This window comes from Phragmites australis, chromosome 9 (assembly GCF_958298935.1).
Source record: "Phragmites australis chromosome 9, lpPhrAust1.1, whole genome shotgun sequence".
Lineage (NCBI taxonomy): Eukaryota > Viridiplantae > Streptophyta > Magnoliopsida > Poales > Poaceae > Phragmites > Phragmites australis.
In genome coordinates, this window is record NC_084929.1 from 568,011 (window position 1) to 592,198 (window position 24,188).

At 44.1% G+C, this 24,188-nt stretch overlaps 2 protein-coding genes and 1 non-coding gene across 4 annotated transcripts; all 3 read right to left on the bottom strand.

The window, feature by feature from the left end:
• Positions 1 to 1,289: 1,289 nt before the first annotated feature.
• TRNAC-GCA (transfer RNA cysteine (anticodon GCA)) lies at positions 1,290 to 1,361 on the bottom strand. The gene has a single exon. It is a non-coding gene; the product is annotated as a tRNA-Cys (tRNA).
• A 264-nt stretch (positions 1,362 to 1,625) lies between these two features.
• LOC133928258 (uncharacterized) lies at positions 1,626 to 10,491 on the bottom strand. Of its 2 annotated transcripts, none has more exons than XM_062374506.1 (15): positions 9,973 to 10,491; positions 9,684 to 9,879; positions 8,212 to 8,513; positions 7,534 to 7,707; positions 6,641 to 7,390; positions 6,474 to 6,547; positions 6,279 to 6,341; positions 6,100 to 6,188; positions 5,909 to 6,007; positions 5,139 to 5,804; positions 4,183 to 4,257; positions 3,364 to 3,434; positions 3,218 to 3,275; positions 2,563 to 2,767; positions 1,626 to 2,412 (listed from the first exon to the last, which is right to left on the bottom strand). In XM_062374506.1, exons 1-15 carry the CDS (start codon positions 10,206 to 10,208, stop codon positions 1,883 to 1,885), a joined length of 3,588 nt encoding a protein of 1,195 aa, XP_062230490.1. In that variant the 5' UTR covers positions 10,209 to 10,491; the 3' UTR covers positions 1,626 to 1,882. The 2 variants fall into 2 exon arrangements, with proteins under 2 accessions (XP_062230490.1, XP_062230489.1); XM_062374505.1 differs by having other exon boundaries at positions 6,453 to 6,547; positions 9,973 to 10,490.
• A 5,437-nt stretch (positions 10,492 to 15,928) lies between these two features.
• On the bottom strand, positions 15,929 to 17,297 carry LOC133929705 (uncharacterized). The gene is made up of 2 exons (XM_062376490.1): positions 16,998 to 17,297; positions 15,929 to 16,887 (listed from the first exon to the last, which is right to left on the bottom strand). Exons 1-2 carry the CDS (start codon positions 17,236 to 17,238, stop codon positions 16,142 to 16,144), a joined length of 987 nt encoding a protein of 328 aa, XP_062232474.1. The 5' UTR covers positions 17,239 to 17,297; the 3' UTR covers positions 15,929 to 16,141.
• Between the last annotated feature and the right edge of the window lie 6,891 nt (positions 17,298 to 24,188).

Sequence of the window (24,188 nt, forward strand, 5' to 3'; positions counted from 1 at the left end):
GTATCCCAATATCGACGCATATACTCCTTCTTACGATCTTGACAGTCGGCAAGTCTCTACCTCTCCTGATCCCTCGAGTCGCCTTGTCACTTGCACCGACATCCCCTTTGCTTGACTTTGTCAACATGTCGTCTTCATCCACGTTCACATGCTTTGCTTGACTCTCATATGCACAGCTAGGATCACCCTCGACTTCGCTCAGCCTCCTCGATTGTCCGGCACCAAACATCCCGCTTAGCCCTGATCATCCCGCCGTCGGTCACCAAGTTGCATCCATCATCTGCACATCAAGAGATAAACACATGCATATCTTCAAACCATCTCCAGTTAGTTTCAAATAAAAATCCTTAGTTGAAAAAGACATCGTGTTGGAAACGTGAATGTCGGATGTTCCGATGCGTACACCTCCTGGACGCCGTACCATCCGGCGCGTTCAATCCATCAGATTAGCCCTCTTGTAACCTCTCTGGAAGAATTAGTCCGGAGTGCACTTATGCCCATCGCCGGACCATCTGGCGTGTTCATCCTTGTCAGAACCCATTTTACATCCTCTCTGGAAAATTACTCCAACGAAGCATTCAACGTTCATTCCTATGAGGACAGGACCATCCGACGAGTAGAAGTCCACCAAGTCAATTTGCAACATCTCTCTGGAATAAATACTCTAACGTGCACTACTGCCCAACGCCGGACCATTCGGCGCATTGAGCACCAGAGCTCCTCCTGGAATGCTCTAGCGTGTGTCCCATCAGAGCACCAAAACATCCAATATGTATACTGAAACACATCTTCGAAACTTCCTGTGTGTAAAAAATCCAGCTCCGACCGAACAATTCATTGCAAAAGCAAAAGGAAAATAAATTGATAATAAGAATCATGCAAAATGACAGCTTTGGGATTTGGACCACAGCCTAAATCTGACGCCTTAGACCACTCGGCCAAACTGTCTTATTTATATTTGGAAATAAGATCCATAATATGACTAAGCGCTTTACATTTGAACAGCTGGGCAGAGGTATTTGGGAAATCATTTTAACTAAATATCTGCACAAAGTTAAGCAACCAATATCTTCGTGTATGGTGCAAATTTTTGGCCAAAAACAAAAAATACACAAGTCTGTCTGCCAGAGGTAGTTAAGCTAGGCTAAAATGTGCATTTTTAGGAAGGCTTGGCTGAAATTTGTCAAACCTGCAAATTCGTTAGCAGTGAAAAAGGGCAATGATGATTTGACCGGACGAAACGGCACGAATAAAAGAAAATTTAAATTTAAAAAGACATGATTGAAGAAAGGGCCCATCCGGGCTCGAACCGGAGACCTATTGATCTGCAGTCAATTGCTCTACCACTGAGCTATGGACCCATCGTTGCTACTATCCAACTGAAATTAATAAATCAAGCTTCACGACACCGGCGCCACTGTAACTTGGGCATTTGAAAGAGTTTGCAAACATAAACTTACGAGAAGTGAAGGGTATGTTTGGCAGGCATGCACTTTTTTGCAGGCATTTCTACACGAGCAACATGGTTTTTCCCCCCATTTTCCAACGAAAATTAGAGAAGGGACAGCAGAGAACGAGCTTTGCACGTACAAGATCGAGGCAATTCCCATTGGCCATTGGAACCATAAGACAGGCTAGAAGATGCCATTAGCACATTCACCATGTTCTTGTTGCTACAAGAATCGAGTACCTCATCTGCCGTAAGCCAAAACAAGCAACTCCCGACTGATTGAGGACACCGAGACAAATCGACCAGCCTAGTTACAAGTTCTGCCCTACCAGATTGTGGCAGAGGATATTAATCGATTAGCTCTACGATTAGATAAGCAAAACATGATATCCACACTCCCAACATATGCACATGATAAACAATTGGTTTGTCTTACATAAATCCCAGCTGAGTGAGGTCATCATCTGGGATTTCTAGGGCGCCTGAAAGATCAATATCCAATGATTCATCAAGGCCATCAGTAAACCATGAACTGATATCATTGCCCTGCTCATCAAGCCCTCCTGGAACATCTAATATATCATCTAATCCAGGCAAGTTTGGCAGGGCAGCATCGGCGGATCGCTGGGCAGCATTGCTGGAATTATTTCTTGGATGTTGAGTCTTTTTCTCACTCGCAGGTGCAGGGGGCTCTTGCACTGCCGGTGCTGAAAATGGCTCCACCACTCTACCAAGCACATTCCCAGATGTTGATAGCTGCGCTAGCTTTTGCTTTGGCTTTGTCTTGTTTTTACGTTCGCCACTCCTCCCACTGCCTGATGAATGACGCCCTGATTTTAAGCCAGAACCCTTTGCAGATGCATCTCTGTTGTGATCCCTTTCCTTATCACTCCTTTTCCATTTTGTGCCACCTTGATCAAATGGAGTTCTGTCAAGCTTTTGAGGCTTCAGCCTCTCTACACCTGAAGCCCAAAGAAAAAGAAGGCAGGAAATTATGATTTGGCTAAAAATTTGATTCGACAGGGAAAATGTGCACGTTACAATACTCTCTCGCTCAAGTTAACAAACGAAAACAGACTTTTCTCTCTTACCAACAGTTGAACATTGTTTACCTTCGGTGGTTTTTGGATCACTGCTTGGCAAAGGTGCAGATAGCACACTCCAAAGAGAAGGCTCACTGAAGCAGCTTTTCCCTGTTTCATCGAATTTCTGGCATCGAGCAAGAGTACGCTTGCCAAAAGCCAGAGCGAGCTGTTTTGCAGCCTTATTGGCAGACTTACTGACACCAGCCTTATGACTAGAGCCAACTCGCCCACCCTATGTATTATAAAGAGATACAATCAGTGTCGAGGAATTTCACCAACTATTTTTTTATATAAAAAGTTCATGTTAGAGCACATAACAAAAGAAGAACAAATAATCACTCTGGCCTCAATAAATCAACTTGGCATAAGCAAAATTAAAGATGACGATAGCAGGGCAAGGGCAATTACAATCTCATGGAAAATAGTATACATGTGAAATCTATATTTACAGAATGCTCACAAACGCCTACTTGTGACGTGATTTGTGGCTTTCGTATCCCTGAGTTGATGCATGTGCTGATATGCAGTTATCCAGTGATGAGTTGTTTGGCAACTGACGCACATGCCAGACATTTGTAAGGTTTTTGTGATAATATATGAATACGCATACCGGCTCTCTAATCTCAAGAGGCATGAACTTTGATATCAGAAAAGCAATCATGTAAGCAGAAATCTCAACTACCTTAAGTTTTCTGTATGCCCTTTCAACCAGTTTGTTCATCGCATGTTGCTCCAAGCTCCTGTCAGGCAAATCTTAAAGTTAGACACTGAAGTAAGTTTACGCACTAATATTTGACATATAATTCAGAAACACAAATTTCTTGATACCTCTCCTCGATATCTTTTGTATCTTGAATTGCTTTATCTAACTTATGTAACCTGCATTTCTTTTGCGCCACCTGGAAAACAAGAATGATATCATGTTGATATACATGGGTGAAAGCCTAGTGAGAAGAAAAGTAATTCCATCTTCCAGAATGTATCATATGACTATATGAGAAATGACCTTAAAACAGGATAATAATAACTATCAGCCTAGGCCATTGGGTTGAATGTAGATGCCTCAGATAAACAAACCACTAAAGCCGCTGAAAAATTTCAAATACCTCCTGAATTATTCAACCTTGCACTGGTACTGTTCCACATAACGATACAGACAAGCTACTTTGATCTATACCAATTAAATTTGATCGACAGAATTTGACTAGATATCTCCCTAGCATCAAAGATGGGAATAAATCCCTAATTTCAATGATAATTCAGATAGCTACATCTAAACCATCATGGGGAGTAGAAAATGGCAGTTTTTCTAAAGAAAATAACTACCGGTCCTTAGTCTGCAGTTGCTCATGCCAATGGATGTCACTTGAACACGTAGCTTCTATGATCCCTATACTTACTAGCACACGGTAATGTTTTCATGGCAACCTTTATCTATACTCACATTAAAGTGCTTCAAAAAATATATTGAAAAAAGAAAATCCTTGCACCAAAACCCAAGCTTGAAAACATGACAAGGTTATGATAGTTTACAAGGAGCTGTTGCAATCACAGCAACATATTGGAAAGAGTATACAGACTTAGGGTAACTATCCAAGTTTAATCAAAATTGAAGATATGTTATTAGGAGTGGTTGTTCATGTAAACCTGGTCATGCAGCCTTTTCCTCAACTCCAAAATCATTTTATTAATGTCTTCGTGCTCTCCATCATCTAGCTTTGGCTGAAAAGGGTAGCACAGCGAAGGTAATGCAAGAATCACAATAAGAAAAGAGGGAAAAAAACGAATTGAGTTTACTACATAAACTTCCACAGCCTTTGCAAGGGCCTATGTGGATTGCAACAAATGACATCTAATATCAGAAATAGGAACATATATGTCGTACATGTATGTAAGATATTTCTCTTAGCATGGATAGCTACCACAAAATATAGCTACTGCAGTACCACGTGTTACAACTACAAATATCTAGGCACATCAAGTAATTTCAGCACGAATTTATATTGGTGATTATTCCCTTGTTCTTTTTTATGTGATGTTTCAGAAGTGAAAAGTGCTCTTTTAGGATTTCAAGAATAGAGTAGCTGCATCTATATATATTGCCCTTATCTCATTTAGTGTGTACTACACTATACAAGACTCACTCTCTTTATTCATTGGTCAATAAGACTAAAGAGGGCCTAGTCAAACAAATTAATGAGGTAGCAAGAGACATTAAGGGCAAATATAATCATCATGTGCTTTTTATTAATAAATGTGCACAAGTTAAAAACATCAAATTAAAAAAAAATGGAGGAAGTGCTTTGCAAAACATATCAAAATATGACAAGTATCATACCATATGACACAATCCCCAATTGTAACACTTAATTCATCCATTTACTTGTATGCCTTGTAAAGGTACAAGAAAGATAAGCCCCTACCCATTACCATCACAAGAAACAAATCATATCGCCCAAAAATTGTTGATTATGGTGTTTCTATTATTTGACATGTTTCCTGATAGGCAATTAGGCATACAAACTAGTAAAAACTGCATAAAGCAAGACTGAAGTTTTGAAATGCACTAACTGTTCATAAATCCAGAGCTTAAGGGATCATACCACTGTCTCCGGGCAAATGCCGATGCTCTGGAGCTCGATCAAAATCTTATCATCCACAGACATCTGCCCGTACTGGTAGTCATATGGAGACAAAGGGAAACTTTTTCCTGGATTTTGATATTGGTGTGAAATCTGTGGTATGAACTCATGCAAAGGGACACTTTCTGGGTATACGGTAAGATTGGCTCCATCTAATAAATTGCCACTATGAACCGTAGTTTCACTATTTGAAATGATGAAATTGCTGGAAGCTGTAAATCCATTGCAAAGGCTCTGATGTACTACTGAAGTACTGTTTGAGTGTGTGAAATCTACACTCGACCCACAATTTGATCTTACTGCACTAGCTTGAAGTTCATTATCTAAGGATCTGTTGACAGTGTAAGGAATGTGGCTATCTGGAAATTCAACAAGCATATCTCTTTGCATGCCATTCGAATCAGATAAGTCATCTTCCATAATTAAAGCTGAAAGGAGTCTGTGTGCCACTGGGGCTATTTCATTAAACCATTTATCAGCTTCCACCTTCTGTGGTCCAATGCTGTGGTTTCCCTCACTAGGGAGAAAACTGTCAATAGATCCTTTCGTTCCAACTCCATTGGTTTTGCTTTGCTCAGATGAGAGAGAAAAAGTAGATGGAGCCAGCACCTGAGATGAATGCTCCTCCTGCAAATGTTTCAGACATATGAAGCAAGGATATATATAGTCGATGAGTTTTCATGAGTTTTTTTTTTGTTGGAATGACTTAAGACACAAATTAAGTCACATACCATCTTTTGCAGTCTTCTGTAATCACTGGATGCTATCACATTATGTTCACCATCTGGCATGCAGGACAAGCTCATCTCAAGCTCTTCAACAAGGTTAATCTGAAAACAAACTCTGGTAAATCAGAATCCTCCCAGCCCAACAAGAAAAGCTCAGTCAAACATGACATATCTAAAGCAAAATGGACACCAACCTGATTTTTTAAGAATGATAATTTTTCAGAGCTTATAAAAGTTAGCATGGGTTCCATTTTCTTCCAAAAAGGGCCAGAATATGCACCAACTGCGGAAAAAAGGAAAAGACAGTTATAAGCCAACAACTCAGAGAGTTGCTGACAGAGATCACCAGGCAATCAAGTAAGAGTATACACACCGATAGCGCTGCGAGCAGCGTTCACAGCAGCTAAAAGCTCCTCTCGGTCATCTTCGGGTTCAGCTACAATGCACAGTTAGTTACTAAGATATACAAGATAAATGAGGGGGGATGTAGCCAAAAAATTTAAAAAAATGGCAAGCGAGTACAAAGGTGAAGTATCTTTTAGAAAACCTGTAATATCTACACGCTCACAATTTAGTGTCTGCGAGTGCCAGGATGAAGCTTTGCGGTCAGAGCCTTTCTTCATCGGGGGTCGACCAACCTTACTGCAGAGATGTTTAAAAGATCAAATAAGTTTCACATAAGAAACTAAAATCCACAAAAGCGCCAACCCCGGCAAGAAAGGAAACATTAACTACCTGTCGTTCTTTTCAGGTCCAAGCCTTCCACCTTTTAGAGGCTTTCTTGTTTCAGTGGAGTCCAATTTTTCTTTTGATATGGAAGAACACCCTTTAACATGAATAGTACCTCTTCCACTCCTTCCTTGACGGCGAACACCACCATCTTCGAGTTCTTCTTTCAAAGGAATCCTATTTTTATTTGATGGAAATACTAAACCTGTTACATTATGGGCTGCATTTGCACTCTCATTCCCTACTTCACCACTATGCATAGGTTTCTCTTTGGCCTTGCTTTCGGTAGCAGCCGATCCCTCACTTTCGAACAACCCAGCTGGAGATGAGATGTTGTCCATTTTGGTTGTTGTTGGTGCATTTTTTGTAAGCAAGACATTGCCAGACTCCATAGGTGCTGATCTGCCAGCAGTATCAAGTGGTGATCCTTCAGATAAGACTTCGTCAAAATTTGATACTGGAGAAACAACATTCGCTCTTCTTGTCCGCGACATTTTCTGTGGGCGCTGACCAACCCAGGCAATTGGAGGTGAGGAAGCATTTGAATGTGTGGAACGTTTGCGGTTTGACATGCCTGCTAAAGGTGAGGCTTTATTTGTGTAAGGTGTTTCTTCCCATTCATCACTTCCACCAGTTGAACGTTGGAAACTAGAAGATGAATTCAAAACAAGTGAACTGGTTCTTGGTGCCCTACATGCTTTAGCCTTGGGCAAGGGACTTAAGCTTCCATTTTGCATATCCTCAGAAGTATGTGCCCTATATATACAGAGTTAGCAGATCATCAGAAGAATGGTAATGCTGCACTAATTGGTCACACACATGTAGCAAAGACAAAATGTGAATTATCAGGAGGAGAGGATTAACTTATGCATGAGAATGAAGTAATGAACTATGCTTACTTGTTTCCTTTTACCATAGTCTTGTCTTTTTCAATTCCAGCATGCCGCTCTCTTCTTTCATTTGGTGTGGTGTAATCCACATCTGTCTTGGATGGAATACGGGGTACAGTGTTATTCTGCTGAGAATTGCCATCCAACTTGTTACCTGCTAATGCTCCGGTAGAAGCTCCATGCCTGTAATACAAGAACTAAGATGGCTGAGCTCTAACTTAGATATGCTGGCAAAACAGATGTCCACATGTAGTGCTGGAAGAGGATACAAGTGGAATTTTATAAACGTCAAAAGTCCGACTGCGAACTTGAAAAACTATGTTCATCAAAGAACTAAACAGCAGTTCAGCCCAAGCAAGAGCTAAAAACACTAACTGTCAAACACCAACATTGAGATGAACTGATGGACATAAATAGTAATACCATTCAACTCTATCCTGATGTTGGACATAACAAAACAGTTGATGTCAGCCGTCACATCCTATTTCAAGTTAGTGCACGATGCTCAACTTGTGAAGATGTCACATCTATCTGTTTAATGTTTGAATCGTTTCCAGATTATGAGCTTTAGTTCAGCATGATACCCAATCAGACATAATCATTGCAGGGAAGGTTTAATGTGATATACCACAAACAAACCTAAATTTAAATTTAAGAAACAAAATTAATGGTAAGCACACAGTTTACCTATATGCAAGGCCATCACTAGATCGTGGACGCACTTCATTGGCTGGTCTATGTTGACCCACAGGCTTGACATCTCGGTCAGCATCATTGCCTCTGCTGAGCATTGTACCAACAGAGCGCTTGCGTCTCATCTTCTTTTCCCACCCTTCACCTCCAGTAGATAAGCCCCGCAATTTGTCTTCAGAAAGCCCTGATACTGTACTAGATGCTCTTGCACAGCTCTTTTCCTTCTCCACAGGTGAACTTTTCTCATTACTAACCAAAGGACCTTGTCTTGTAGGAACACTGCCACGCCCTTCCACCTGACATATGTAGAAAAAACAAAACTAGATTTTAAGTGCCAAATGTAGCACAGGAAATTTATAAGGAATATGAAAACATTATGACAGTGAATGTTATAGAAGTTTAGATGAACACAGCAGACATCAAGCGCCTTTAAATCGTCAGATTTAGAGGTCTAGCATTGAAACAACTCGAACGAGTTCAGCCCGAGTTACAGTTTCCAAATCCAAGAGGTAACTTCCCAGTAACCAGCTGGAACTAGGAATCACAGGAAAGGCAAATTTTTAACCCGGAGAATGAATGATCTGAGAGAGTGAACAAAAGCTGTTTCAGTGCAATTAACCAAGATCACCATTTTCCCACCCTTGTACTGCATGTTCTTCTGTGAAAACCAGCAGGGCTTGTTTTCAAGCAGCCCATGACTCTACTTATAAGAACAGTGACTCTTCTGAAATTTTACTAGTTCCCACTGTCAACCAACCAAAAACAAGAGTAGTGAAGATCATAGGGACCAGCCATTTAGCAAGACTAGACACACTTCTTAATTTTAAGGACGTTCAATACTGAAAAGAAAGACTGGACTTTGCAAACTACAACTGCAGCATTTCAAAATCTCAGACACCATTACGAAATTTTGAGCATTTGTTATGGCCATAATTAACTAAGAAAATTATGACGCGCAAAGGCTAAACCTTTTTGAACTCTAATTATGAAATTACCAGATTAGAGCTACAGAGATACAATGGTCTGAGAGGAACACAGGTTGTTTCGGTGCGGAACTAAACCAAAAGCACCTTTTGGTCTTCTCTCAAGACAAGCAGGAAACCGGGTGGTAACTACAGAACTTCATATTGCAAAGGCTGAGACTTTTGTAACTTGTAAGTTCATTCAAACCTCCAGACCAACATCAGGAAGATACGTTAAGGTCATAACTCATAACTAGTGACTAATGTTCAGATGTAGTGTAAAGACGAAAACTTTATGAACTCCCACAATCCCAACTCTAAGGGGGGTCGAAAAGTCAATGAAGCAATGACTAGCGGACACAATGTTCGTCGACTAGGGTAAAGGTTCTGAGATTGGTCCTAACTAGACTAGTAGTAAACAACCAATATGAAGTCAAACAAGCATAGCATAGGACTGAGCTGAAACAAACAGAGAGTCAGGGGATGAACAGATGAAGCACGAACCCGGCTATCTGTGAGCGACGAGCGAACACGTTTGCTCATGACCGCAGAGTTGTTCTGCGCTCCCATCCTCAGTGCACCCGATGAGCTGCTCCCGGGCTTCTCCGCCCCCGACTCACTTCTCTGGCGCTTGCGGGTGACAATGTTCTTGTACCTGTCGAGCTTCTGGATGGCCTCCTGCAGCGACCTGAGTTTCTCCCTACCCACCCGAGGCAGCCGCGGTCATTACCTTTGCAATGCGGCGTGGAGGAGGACAAGCAGTATAGTAGGAGTTGAGGATAATACTATGTACCTGGCCTTGCCCGTGGAGTCGGCGACGCTGGCGCGGATCCGCCTGAGCTCGTCGGTCTGATGGTCCTCCGTGGCGAGCGCCCGCCTGAGCTCGGCGTGGCGCCAGTGCTGCTGCTTGGGGTCGGTCCCCCAGGTGAGCGGGTCCGGCGAGAGGTACTGCGCAAGCGGCGGGGTGGGGGTGGGCGGGGGCGGGGGAACGTCCCCCGGGCCCGCGCCCTCGCGGAAGCTCCCCGCCATGGATTAGGGCTAGCCTCCTCTGCTAATTAAACTCGCTCGGCCTGACCAGACCTAGCGCCGCGCATCGAATGCTGCGGGGCCGAGGATTCCGGCGGCCGATTCGCGTCGCGATTGGTGCGGAATTGCGCGGGGGCAGAGGTGGAGGCGGCGGTGGCCGGCCGCGGCTAGGAGGGGGATGGGAGCCGGGAGGAGGAAGTGATAGTCGGCGGGGGTGATGACGTCGGCGCAGGCTTCCCCCTCTTTCGATCGAGGGAGGGTGCGGCAGGAGGGGAATTTGGAGTCAACTTTTGCCGCCACATGGTCAACGGCGCTACAATCCTTGTAGCACCTCGGCATCACTATAGCCCGGAGTGCTGTTGAAATCAACCTATAACATCGTTGGATTAAAAGAAAAAATTTGGTAACTAAAGATATAATTAGCAATATCATATAGAGAAATAATAATTTATGTATTATCACACTATTAACATATAACATCCTAGCAAACGAGGAATATGCCTCAATTATACATCAAAGTCACCACAGGTCAAACAAACATAAGAGCCGTCAACTCACAACCTAACAAGTCTAAACAAAAGATAAAGATGAATGTGCAAATGACGAGCTGCTATCCATACTGCATGCTCGTCATCACCTCAAGAAACACCTGAAATGATAGAAATTTTGAGATTTGGAAATCTTAGTAAGTGAAATTGTTTTAACAAATTATTTAGTTATATTTAATTATTAGTCATTTTTAATTAAAATTAGAAACTAAATAGATTATCAACATCTAGAAATATGACTAAGCAAGATCAATGACAACATTAATGAGTTTAACATCCTCTAAATTGATTTATCAAAACAACATCATCTAAAAGGAAAATTAAAGACTTTCTTGCAACGTAACTACGACATTGATATGATCAAATTAAAGAACACCATATGAATACGTATATATGCACATGTCATACTCTTACTCATCTTTACCATTTCTCAGGTAATATAAGGGTGTGTGTTATACCTCTTTTTGGTAGCATACGGTATTGTACCGATATGATCGCGACTATAAGACAACGACATAACTTTCAATACGTGAGATGCATATGTTTAACATGCTTCATACATAAGTAACAACATAACTTCTAAGATTGCACATAATAATAAATAAACAACTTCAAAGCGATATATCTCGTTTCTTGCACTTCATAAGTTAAGAATCAAGTAAATTTCAGAAAGGTAAACAATAGGGTAATAAGTTTATAACCAGTTCATCAGATTGGTTATATGCTTTGCAATGAAAAAGATGGAGGCAATAAAATAGCAAGTTAAAGTGTAGTCATCTGCTACATTCACTTGTCTTCATCGACGATGAAAACGGGCACTAGCTATGACCCAAAGTGACACCACTTGAACAAGCGCACAATTAGCACCAAGATGCTACAATAACAAAGCATAAGAAGGCACACACTCCTACACCCAAAACCCCTCGCAAACCCGACAACCAATGGTTACTGAAAGACATATACCCCTTAGCTTGCAAGATACCGAGCAAGAACTTCCTCTAGCTAGGTCAAAGACCAAAGAACAAGACAACGACGTACGAACTAACCCTTGCCAGACAACAGCACTAATTAGCCAAAAACTCCTAAGCCGCTTAACCAAAATAACAAGATCAATGCTAACAAAAGCTATCAATGAGGCCTATAACTTTCATTATAACCATACGATTGAATCCCACACCAGTTAAACCTTAAATTTCAAATTAGGTCGTTGCACACAACAGATCGACCAAATCACTAATCAAACGGCGAAAACGACCAATCCCAACTACCTACAAACATCCAAGGACTATGAAAAGTTCACCTTTGAAACAAAATCGCAAATCGACGATGAAATCTGGCGAACTCATAGAAAACCTCCTTCTTTTCTCTTCTACTTCTTCCTCCTCCTTCCCTTTCCTCTTTTCCCTCCTTCCTCTTATTCCTTTTTCTTCCTCCTCCTCCTCCTTTACCTCTTCTCCTCTCTCTTCCCCCCTCCCGCCCCTGCCCCTGCACCCACCGACCGATGGCACTCTAGACGGGCGACGCGATGCAGAAGGGTGGACGAACGATGTAAGCGCGACGACTAGAGGCGGCGGACGGGCGGCGAGAGGCGACGTCCAGCTAGGGTTGTGTGAGAGCGGCATGCGGATGGGGGCGGTCGGGCAGAATGGGTGGGGATCGGGGTGGTGACCGACCCCAAACTTATCCTCTCTCTTTTTCTTTTTATCTAATGATCTAGATTTGTTGGGCTCGCTATAGATGAGTGTTCAAATGAGATATTAGATAGAAAAACAAAATAGTCTCGATGAGATCTACACATCCACATTCTCCGATTGTCTATCCGAGCAACGGTTTAAAAGGCACTACCACAGAAAACAACAATAACAAACACATCTTCATAGATGCTTACTTAAAAGTCGTTACTGATAAATTATGCACAAAGAGTTGACAGGAAAATGTATCTATGATATATCTAACCGCCTAGGAGAGCGAGAACACTCATCCAATTTTACTAAAATGTCATCTGTATGTTGACGGCTCCTAGACACAGATAATTTTGCTGAAAAATCGTCTGTGTATTGTTGAATGATGCAGACGGCTCCATATGAAAAACCCATCTATGCCTAGTACCTGTCAACACACAAACGACATTTTAGTAAAACTGTCTGTGTGTTCTCGCTCTCCTAGATATTGACAGTTTTTTTATATAAATATTCGTCTGTGTCTAGATGATTAACACAAACGAGTTTTATAAATGTCCATCTATATTATGTATTTAAAAATTTATAAAATATTCATACAAAGTCAGATGAAGAAACTTTTTATTAAAAAATGTAGTTTCGACAAGATCTACAACTTTATAGTTTATAACCTTTTCATTAAGTTATTTAGATATCTAAATAATTGTCCAAAGTTTTAGACAATAAGAGTCAAAAGGATAAAATATCCTATTGCTATTAGCAATAATGTATATGTGAGATGGTAAGGAAGCTACGCACGATGTATGAGGTCATGGGTTCGACACCTACATACTACACCCGCGTGTATTTTGCGCGAAAAATCGTATGACTTGTGACCGCGGGGTGGCTCGAGTGCAGAAATATATATTTTATTTTTCCTATATTAAAAATATTATTTTTAAAAAAAACTAATATCACAAACGGTTCTAGTTAAAAATCATATGTTCTATGTTATATTACAGACGGGCATCCGTTTGTGACAAACTCGATATTACAAACACTTTCGTACATACGGCTTGATTCCCTGTTTATAATAAGCGTTAAAAATGTATGTGATAGCATGATCTGTGGTAGTGATGTCAAAATTCGCAGTCCACGCAGGTCTCATGGTCAACAATTGAATTTTTGCATTTTTGGTACTACACTCCTAGATGCATAATAGCCCAATAATATTGAGGCTACCCTCTCATTTGCATCCAGTTTAATTTGGAGGGTTACACAATTAAGGATTTTCAAAGATTTTTCAATACTTTGTAAAATTTCTGTTAGATATCTATTAAACTCTTCAATGTAAGCTGTCCCACTACGTGAAAAAAAGTCATTAATGACGGATTATGTAATCATCACTCTTGTCACATCACTAATGATAGGTTATTAGTGACGGATGATGATGATGATCTGTCACTATTGAGGTTATTAGTGGCGGATCATAACCGTGACCAGTCACAAATGTTCAGTAATTAGTGACAGATTGTAACCATAACCCGTTACTAATAACTGAATATTAGTGACAGGTCGTAATCTTGATCCATCACTAATGATTGATGAACATTTTTCGTATTATTTAGACTAAAAAAGTCAAAAAAATAATAATTTTTCACTCAAGTAATCCCAACGCAGGCCCATATTACAAACGGACCATGTCATATTACAAATGGTTCTTATTGAAAATCGTATGTCCTATGTCATAATATAGACGAGCATCCGTATATGATAAACTCGATATTACGAACACTTTCGTACATACAGCTTCATTACTCGTCTGAGATACGCATTAAAAATGTATGTGATAGCGTGATCTGTGGCACTGATGTCAAAATTAGCACTCCTCACAAGTCCCGTGATCGACAATTGAGTTTTCATATTTTTGGTTATTACACTCCTATATGCATAATGCCCAATAATATTAATGCTACCCTCTCATTTGCATCCAGTTTAATTTGGTGGGTTACGAAATTAAGGATTTTCAAAGATTTTTCAATACTTTGTAGAATTTCTGTTAGATTTCTATTAAACTCTTCACGGTAAGCTATCTCATAACGTGAAAAAAGTCTTTAGTGACAGGTGATGGTCTGTCACTATTAAAGTCATTAGTGACGAGTCATAACCGTGATCCGTCACGAATGTTCAGTCATTAGTGATGGGTCGTAACCATGACCCGTTATTAATGACTGAACATTAGTGACGAGTTGTAATCTTGACTCGTCGCTAATGATCGATGAATATTTTTCGTATTTTTTAGACATAAAAAATCAAAAAAAAAATCATCCAAGTCATCCCAACACAGACTCAACTCATATGCCTCACAAGCCACTCTTTTTTGCGTTCTATAGAAATCGAACACACGACCTCCTCCTCGAGTGTGTAGCCACTTTACCACCTCTGCTATCATATAGTTGTGATAGAAACCAGATATTTTATCCTTTTAAACTTCTTTGTCAAAGGTCATTAATAACACATCATAACCATGACCCGTCACTAAAGACTAATTTTTCCAAATTTCATCAGTACCGCTGAGGTGAGAAAAATAAAATAAAAATAAAAAATATTTGTGAATACCGTCATTAGTGACTGAAATTGGTCATTAGTGACATATTATAGGTTGACATATCACTAATGACTAGTATAGGACGACTCTCATTGATGACTGGATCATTAATGATAGGTCAAGTTGTGACCGGTCACTAATAACTGGTTTAGAACTACCCATCACTGATAACCTTATCATTAGTGATGAGTCATAACTTGACTCGTCATTAATAACTGTTCTATAATGACTAGTCATCAGTAACGGGTCACAACTTAACCTGTCACTATTATCATAAGTGACAGCTCTTGTTACGATCCATCACTAATGAGTGATCATTAGTGACAGATCTATATCTGGTCCCGATCAGAAGACACATTAGTAACATATTTTTATTAGATCTGTCACTAATACGACATTAGTGATGTGTGTTAAGCAGCCGTTATTAATGTGGTGTTTACTTTGCTGATTTCTTACGTAGGGCCTAATATCATTTCTCAACTCCATTTTGTAATAAAAATGTGTTGTTTTTTGAAATAGACATGATTTCCAAAAACACATTTATCATAACACGTGTAAAAGATATATAATATTATATTTTTGGAGACAAGATTTACGCAAGTCAATTTTGCACGTCCAATAAAAAATCCATAAAAATATTTATAGACAAATCTAAGATAGTTTAACTACATGCAGATCTGGAATGACTCTTATTTGTTAGTATGATGCGAGTGTAAGTCGGATGTTTTTCGTGGCCATCGAATGGAATTTCACTTTGAAATGTGACTTTGTCCGATTCCAGTTTCGATTCAATCGTTCAAAAATATGAACACTCCTATATACAGCAGGTGAATGGACATTTCACGGACTGATATATGGACGTCAACAAGGCCAAACGCATACAGTTTCACTCAGAAAAATAATCGCTGGTCCAACGACTCCTGGAGCTGTATATATAGCATTCTTCACTTACACGCTCCTGAATTATTTCTCTTTTTGCATATATAATTATATTGTTCACCACAATACACGCTCCTGAATGAACAATTAATTATTAGACGGAATTATTAATACTTGGTCTCGATCATGCATGCATGTTCTTCATACGTAGCTAACAATATATAGCTACTAGTTGTTGGACCTCTACACGTACTTGGCGTCCGTGACCATGGCAATGCCGGTGCCAGCGCCAGGCGCAGCGCTGCCGCGGCCGAACCTGGCAACGGCGCAGTCGGTGGCGAACAAGCCTGACGAGACAAAGTTGGCCGTGCCGCCCATGACGGGCATCTTGGCGACGACGTTGAGCCTGTTGACGTAGTCGGAGCGGTAGGTCTGTCCGAGCACGCCGTGGACGTCGTCGGTGAGCGCCTCGAACTTGAATCCGAGGTCGAGGTGCACGAGGCAGTCGTCGTCGGTGACGCCGTAGTTGTGGGCACGCGACTCCTCCTGCGTGATGGGCACGGCGTTGGCCAGGATCCGGAAGACGCCCCTGAGCTCGACGACGACGCCGTTGGCCTGCGCCGTGCGCGCGACGGAGAGCGCGGGGTAGGAGGCCGGGGACCAGCGCGCGCCGTCGAGCGCCGGCAGGACGACGCGCTCGTCGTCGAAGGTGACGTTGAAGTGGTCGGCGGCGGGGTTCCAGCGGGCGGCCGTGACGGCGCCGAGGTGGAGGCTGTGGTCAGCGAAGAGGACGCCGAGGGCCTGGATCCAGGTGAAGTCGCGGCTCATGGCGGCGTTGCGCTTGCCGATGAAGTGGGCGTTGATGTGGAGGTTGGCGTCGGAGAGGATGCAGAAGTCCTGGTCCTTCTTGCCGTGGAAGTAGAAGTTGTTGCCATCGGCTCCGGTGAAGCGCGGGTCGCCGCACGACACGCCGGGGTAGAAGTCGCACACTGCATATATTATATATATGCACGTCCATCGATCGATCGGAGAACAAATTAAAGAAGATGCACCTCGATCGGAGAAGAAGAAGAAGAAGCTAGCAGGTAGATGTACTTACGGCAGAATGTCTTGCAGGTTGGGCAGAGAACGAGGCACTTGGTGGGGCAGCGCCTGGGGCAGGTGGCCATGCACCCGGGGCGCTTGTTCTTGGTGTCAGTGCAGGTGAACTTGCTGTTGCGCTGCTTGCCGTCGATGGTGATCACCCGCATGTTGCCCGGCTGCGCCGACGCCAAGTTGGCCGCCAAGCAGTACAGCACCGTCACCACCGCCACCGCAGTGGCGGCCGACCACCGCGCCATTGCTAGTATAGCTAGCTAGCAAGCTGTGCGTGTATGTATAATGCTCCGTTAATTGCAAACAAACCTGCCGCTGCCGGGGTGACCGATGGCCATGCGTTTCTTATACAAGCAGGGCCGTTGACCTCGATCAGAGTACGTGCCGGATCAGCAATGCAATAGCCTTTTCGATCATATCGTCGTTTCTTTCGAACAAATTAAAGCATGCACAAGGCTAGCTTAGCTTAGCTATATACTCCATACTATGCATGGTGCACTTTTGTTTTCATCTGAAGAAGAAGAAAACATATATGAATGGAGGATGGGACTTTGATGCTCCTGTAATTAAGTTAGTTAAACAATGTGCATGCAATTGCATGTATAGCTTCAAAAGGTGAAAAGACCATGCATGCATGATAGGTAATTTCTTGGCGCGACGCGATCGATGAGACGATGATAGTATGATCTACATTACCTGGGATAAATTAACGACCTCCCGTACTCTCCACGCACGGATAGCGCGGGTCAACGTACTTCAATTGCGACGTACGCCATGACCGACGCGCTACCGTCCAATTAACATCAATATATTAATTTCTCCCAGCAGAATATTTATACTACTCTATATAGATTTTTAAAGGCCTTATTCTTGTAATATAAGTTGTAGTATTTGAATTCACGTATCCATTTATTTACATACCCTTTATGCGAGAGCTAAGAACTACTACCTATACCCACACACAAACACCTATTTTGGAGAGATGGTCCCAGACGCCAGTACCCAGCGCGTGATAAGACCTAATTTGAACTATACCTAGGAGAACGGGGAATAAATCCGGTTCCATCCCTAGGATCAAATTTGCGTGGGCTTATGTAGACCGCCGCCGCTGCTAGTCACTCCAGCCGTAACTTGATCTCACTGCTCTATATAGTTGCGACCGATATGCTATATACATTGATTCGGTACATGGATGTATCTAATGCTACATTTGGTCTATTTCTTCTTCCTTCTTGTTGTTGTTTAGTTTAGAGAAAATTACATAAACCCACCCACATCTAATTTTCATTTATCCACATATATGAATTTTCGTTGCAGTCTAACACTGCAACTTTTACAAGTTTTCGTATCCCCTAAGCGTTGACCGTCCGACGTGACTCTTGTCTGGCCTCCAGCATCGCTCCAGATAATCCACTGTAGCATATATATCATTTAATCAAATGTTGCATCACCGAAATTTGCCTCACTATCAACGACATCACTTAAACCTAGCCACAACGCTATGAGCATATAGTGGAGAAAAAAGTACAATGAATGCGACATCCAGTATTACAAATATCGTCGGTAATCGCTCGTTTATCGTGGTTACCGGACGATTCGGTCTGCACCATTTTTATAAACCGAGCGATTACCGACCAAATTTAAATTTAAAATTCAAAAAAATAAAAAAATTAATAAAATTCGATCAGTTTCTACCGAATTCCACCGAATTACTGTGTTGTTACCGCGGTAACCGTGATTATCGCCGCCGAGCGGTTTCGAAGGTAAAACACATTTGTAAACCTTGGTGACATCTGTGTGATCCACGTCATATCAAGTTATGATAAACCATTTGGAGCCACATTGGAGGTCAGACAAGAGCCACGCCGGCCGGACAAAGCTCTCAGGAGGAAATATGAAAACTTGTAAAACTTGGCATGCATCTTGCTGCTAGTATTTCCCCTTTAGTTCGTCGATCAGCCTCATTTAATTTATTTCTTCGTACGCCGAAGGAAACGAGGCAACATTTGCCATGCATCTTGCTGCTAGTATTAGTCAAAACAATAATTTGAATTGGTTTGGTCTAGACTACAATTTGACCTTTAATTCGGATGTATATGTATAAAATTTAATTTTGCCCTTTTCTGCATATGTGTTCAAATTTTGCTGTTTGTTTATGTCTTGCGAATGAGAAGAACTTGAAATTTTGTATGAATCACAACATAGCCTCGCCTGTATAGCTTGTCAACCAGCTGAGCTCCAGCGAGCTTGTCATAGCAAGCTCAAGCTCGACAGAAGCTCGAGCAAGTTTAGAGATAAGCTCGAACTCGATTTGAGTAGGCTCGTTATCAGTTAAAATTCATAAAAAAAAATTCCATTCCTCAAGAAAGTGCATAATTTATCAAATTATTGAATAGAATAAAATAGATGTGCAGAACATACTTTACCCGGTTGAAAGAGACAGCATGGTGGACAGGTGAAGGCCACGTAAGGTGGTCTGCTGCAAATTACAGCCTTAACAAACGGCTCGAGCTCAACTCAGCTGAGCTCACGTGCTTTGGTCTCGAGCTCGGCTCAAATTTCAGTTGGGCCGAGCTCGAATCAAGTCTGTGGCAAGCCAACTTTTTTGACAAGCATATGCAAGGGGTAGGGGTAAAAACGGTTCAAATATTATCAGAAAAATCCTGATTCAGATGGCCTCGATTTGAATATTTTGTCGGATATCGTCGGATTAGATTCGAATTCAGATTTTTTTAGATTCGGATAATAATTTAGAATAACGTTTGTGTCGGATTGGATAATTTGGATACTTGAGCTTTACCCAACCCAAAGTATTATCTATGTCCATAAGTTGCTTCAGCCCATGGTGATAGCTTGAGAAAGGAGAGAGAGAAAGAGGAGACGGGCTTCACCCCGCCCCACCCCCGATGGTGCCCTTGCTTGATACCCCGGCGCCTCCGCCAGCGTTGGCTTTACCCCTCGACGTATTTACGGCGGCTCGAGGCCCCACGGGCTCGGTCGAGGAGTCTGTTTCGACTCTTGACGTGCTCTCGTGGGTCGGCCGTTTCCTGGCCACTGTCCGCAAGTTGGTCAAAGAGAAGCAGATGGTGACCAGAAAATGCGTCGAGCTGGAAAAGCAGCTGGCTGAGATGCAGAGGAGGTGCGGTGAGCTCTCCCAAGAGAAAGTCGTACTGGTCGTCGAGCGCTTCCAGCTCAAGGAGGATGAGTGTACTACCCTCAACATTCTCCAGAAAGCCTTCGGAGCACTGGCGGATCCCCTAAGTAGCCTCGGGCTGAGGGTGATCAAGCTGAAGGATGACCGCACCGCCCGAGCCTGGGCCTACGCCCTCCAGGTCCTTGTGGAGCACTTCTCTGAGCTCCCTGCCACCCTGGCATTAAGGGGCGCAGAGGACGTCTCGCAAGCGGTGAGGGTGACCGCGGAGTATATCTTCCGGTGCTACCGCAGCCGTGACCCCAACTTCAACATGGACTTGGTCTGGGAAGGGGCCGCGGTTGCCGGACCAGAAGCCGAGGAGAGACTTCAGCGGGAGTGCTAGGAGGCGGTGGACTACGTGATGTCCATCTTCCGGATGGAGGCCGCCGAGGAGATAAAACTTGATTGCAACCTTTGTTATGTAATATTTTGGATGGAGCCCCCACGTCTTTGTTTCCTGACAAGATTGTGTCGTTGTGGTTGTAGAGTTTCTAGAGTGTCCAAGTGTCCAAGTCTTCCGCCTGAACCGATTCGCCACCTACGCTGATTGGCCCCCTAGCCCTCATCGAATCCCCGATATTTCCCGTCGACCACCCTTCCGACCGACAATCCTTGGAGGCGGCAGCCAGATGTGTGCGGGGATCTATGGCCGAGCAGGCGAGCTCGTCGAGCGACCTTGAAGGTGCGTTGCACTGACCACCCTCATCACGTAATGGTCCTAGGTTACACATGTAAGGATTCGACCGGTTGACACCGGTGTGGCTTACGCTCTATTTTTTGACTAGCCTACCGGGAGGAGTTACTCAGGGCGCAGAGGGACCTGGAACGGGTGACCAGGGAAAGCATCCAACAGAGGGGAGGAGTTCTACGACTGCCTTCACCGTTGCTGGGAAAGATCTCCATGTGGTGCGAAAAGAACTCGAGCGACTGACCAAGGAGAGCGACAAGCAGTGAGTGGCGTTCTACGACCAACTCTACCGAGCTTTTACCCCTTTTGACTCGTTTCTTCGTTCTGCCGGTGTCCATGTTCGTCCGACCCCTGGGAACACCGTGACCGGTCACATCGAGTGGTTCTTGGTGGCCTCCAAGGAGGCAGGTGGCCTCAAGCGGAGGATTCGTGAGACCGTCGAAGACTATCTTTTCGAGGTCAGAGTCTCCGGCGCCTGCTTGGCCCTTGCCTGAGTCCGCGACCACTTCCCTGACCTGGACCTCTTGTCGGCAGTCGGCGCCGATTTTGAGGGTACTCGGATGACCGCGGAGAAACTCAACCTCGGTGTACGGGCTAATTCATTTTTGTATGTCGTTCGCTCCTGCCTATGGACCGTCCGGTTCGACTCTCTCAGGGGTATTTTTGGGTCCTAGAAGGAATGTTTTAGATTTGTCTGGAACCAGCCCTCGGGCTTTGGAATGACAGGCATTGGCCTTTATGTGGGTCTTCTCCGTGTTTGGATGATGAATAGCCTTCGAAGTGCCTGTATCGCTTAGGGAGAATGTCATCAAGCAGCTCGCGAGCAACATTCCTGATGCTGATGGAGACCCTTAGAACAACGAGCCTTTCGATGGCGACCAGCGCTCAACCCGATTTAGGACTTACGACCTTAGGGCCGTTAACCCTCGGGCGCCTTTAACCTGTCATCGTGCGAGCGGGATAGCTTTGGATCTCATCCCATCAATACGAGCGAGCGGGCTAAACAAATCTTGGAATTTAGCGGGAGACCGCATTTGTCCGTGGAGTCCTGCAACATAAAGAGTTCGATTATTTGAATTTGGAAAAACTTACAAGTCATGTTATCGGTGGATGAACACCGCAAGCAGGGATCCTGAGGGACCCCCTTTGAGATTCGGCCGGGGGGCTGATTCTGGATCTACCTCGTACATGGGGTTAATACGAATGTATGGGATCTAGGCGGGACAGATGATCGTCGGCTAGTAGGAGTAAATACGCAAGGGATTTAGACAGGGTCGGACCGCACGGAGGCGTAATACCCTACTCCTGTGTGTCTGGTGTGTTATTAATGCTCTTGGAATGCCTTTCTCTGGATCTCTGTGTTACAAGGTTTTTTGTTTATCTATCAAGTCTTGAGCTTCGGTCTTCAAGTACCGGTTTCTCTGAACTTGTTCAACTTGGTCTCAATTGGCTGAACCTGTCTTTCTACGAAGTGTTTCCCCCCTTTTATCCTATCGGGGGGAGGCTCGGCGTGCCTAGATCGGGGGCACAAGTTTCCGTAAGCCATAAATGGAAAGCAACCATTATAGGTCTACAGTTTGATGTCACAGGGGTTGAAAATACGCCCTTCGGTCGATATCGTCGGTCATTACGCCCCAACTTTAGCAGGTGCAGGAGGGCCCATCGGCCAGCCGCTGAATATCCCCGCATGCCCGTCCGGTCAGAGTGTGTCTGACACGGTCTGACGCGGCAGGAGGACATACGATACGCCTTGAGCCCATCGATGATATCTTCAAGCCGTCTTCCTTTATGGGCCTCGCGGGGTGACGTGCGATGGGACCCGTCGCATTAATTATCCCCACGCCTTCCTATCAGACGGTGGCAGGGACTGACGTATTCAGTACGACAGGCGTGGGGGGGGGGTTGGATGTGACCGGCCACGCTCCCCCTTAAATGCAGCATCGGGCTTCCCACCGATTGACACCTCACTGTGGAGCCCTTGCGGGGGCCACCGGCAAGGGGCTTCTCAGGTCCTCGGGGAACTTTAGGTACTCGAGGACCAACTGTTCTTGGCCTCGAGCACCCCCTCCCGAGCCTGGTTCTTCTCGGGTACTTGGGGACCAACTGTTCTTGGCCCCAAGCACCCCCTCCCAGACTTAGCTCTTCTCGGGTCCTCGGGGAACTCTGGGTACTCGGGGGCTAACTGTTCTTGACCCCGAGCACCCCCTCCTGGGTCTGGCTTTTCTCGGACCCTCGGTGTATGGTCCCCGAGGGATGGTGCCACGTGGCACTGTGCTGTCCTGGCCTCAGGACTCAGGAACCCCCGGTTCCTATATCACCGACATATGTCCACGCTCGTCCGGAAGGTCCTGCAAAATAGACAAACAGGCTCGTCTTCGAGCAGCCTCATACACAGAGCTGGTGCTCCGCGACCTGTATGATCGGCGGCCAACAACCCCGAAAAACCCGACCGCGCGAGGCCGAGAAACTGGAGGTCGCCAGTGGCCTGCGACCAGTTTCGCACATGGTGGTCACGGCCGTGCCTGAGGTTAGGAATTTAGGACTACCTGCTGCCTCTCGGAGGCTTCAGATGCCTATCTGATATCCCGAGTTTGGGACATATTGGCTCCGTCTGGGTCGTACCCAACGAAGAACACTTCACGACAACTTGAATCTTGAACTCGGAAATGCCCCCCCCCCTACTTGGCGCGCCGAATATCAAGGGTAAATCCATGACAGTGATTTCAGAATGTATCGGATGGCAGGTGCATGACCTTTGTTCGGGGAGTGCCTACTGAATTTGTTTGTGTATGTGAGACTTAAGAACACCGAGGATTATCTAGGTTCAGACCCCCCTCGGGGTAATAGCCCTACATCCTGTGTATTCTTTTCTTGTGTTCTAAGTTGGTTACAAAATGATGTTCTTGCCCAGCCTTCTTCTCCTCGGGGTCCTCCTTTTCGGATCCCTTTACAAGCCTGTTACTCATCCCTTTATATATCAGAGGGAGAGAGGATTTACACGTGAGTCAAGACATAGACCCCGGCCTGGCTAGAGCTTCCACCGAGGCCCATCATTACTAAGAGCAGATGTACCCATTTGCTCTACGACGCTACAGAGCCTGTCCCATCGCTCCACCACCTGCATCATCCCAATTGCCTGGACTGCCCTATCCCGTCCCCGCGTACTGCCTGCGCACCTACAAAAGACCTCCTGCCACGCCTGTCATGCCGTCCCGTAACATTTAATGCTACAGGACAGGACACGACAGCTCTGCGCCGACCACGCCTTGGTCGACCAGAAAGAGGACCGGGGGAAGAGAAATACTTGAGTGAAA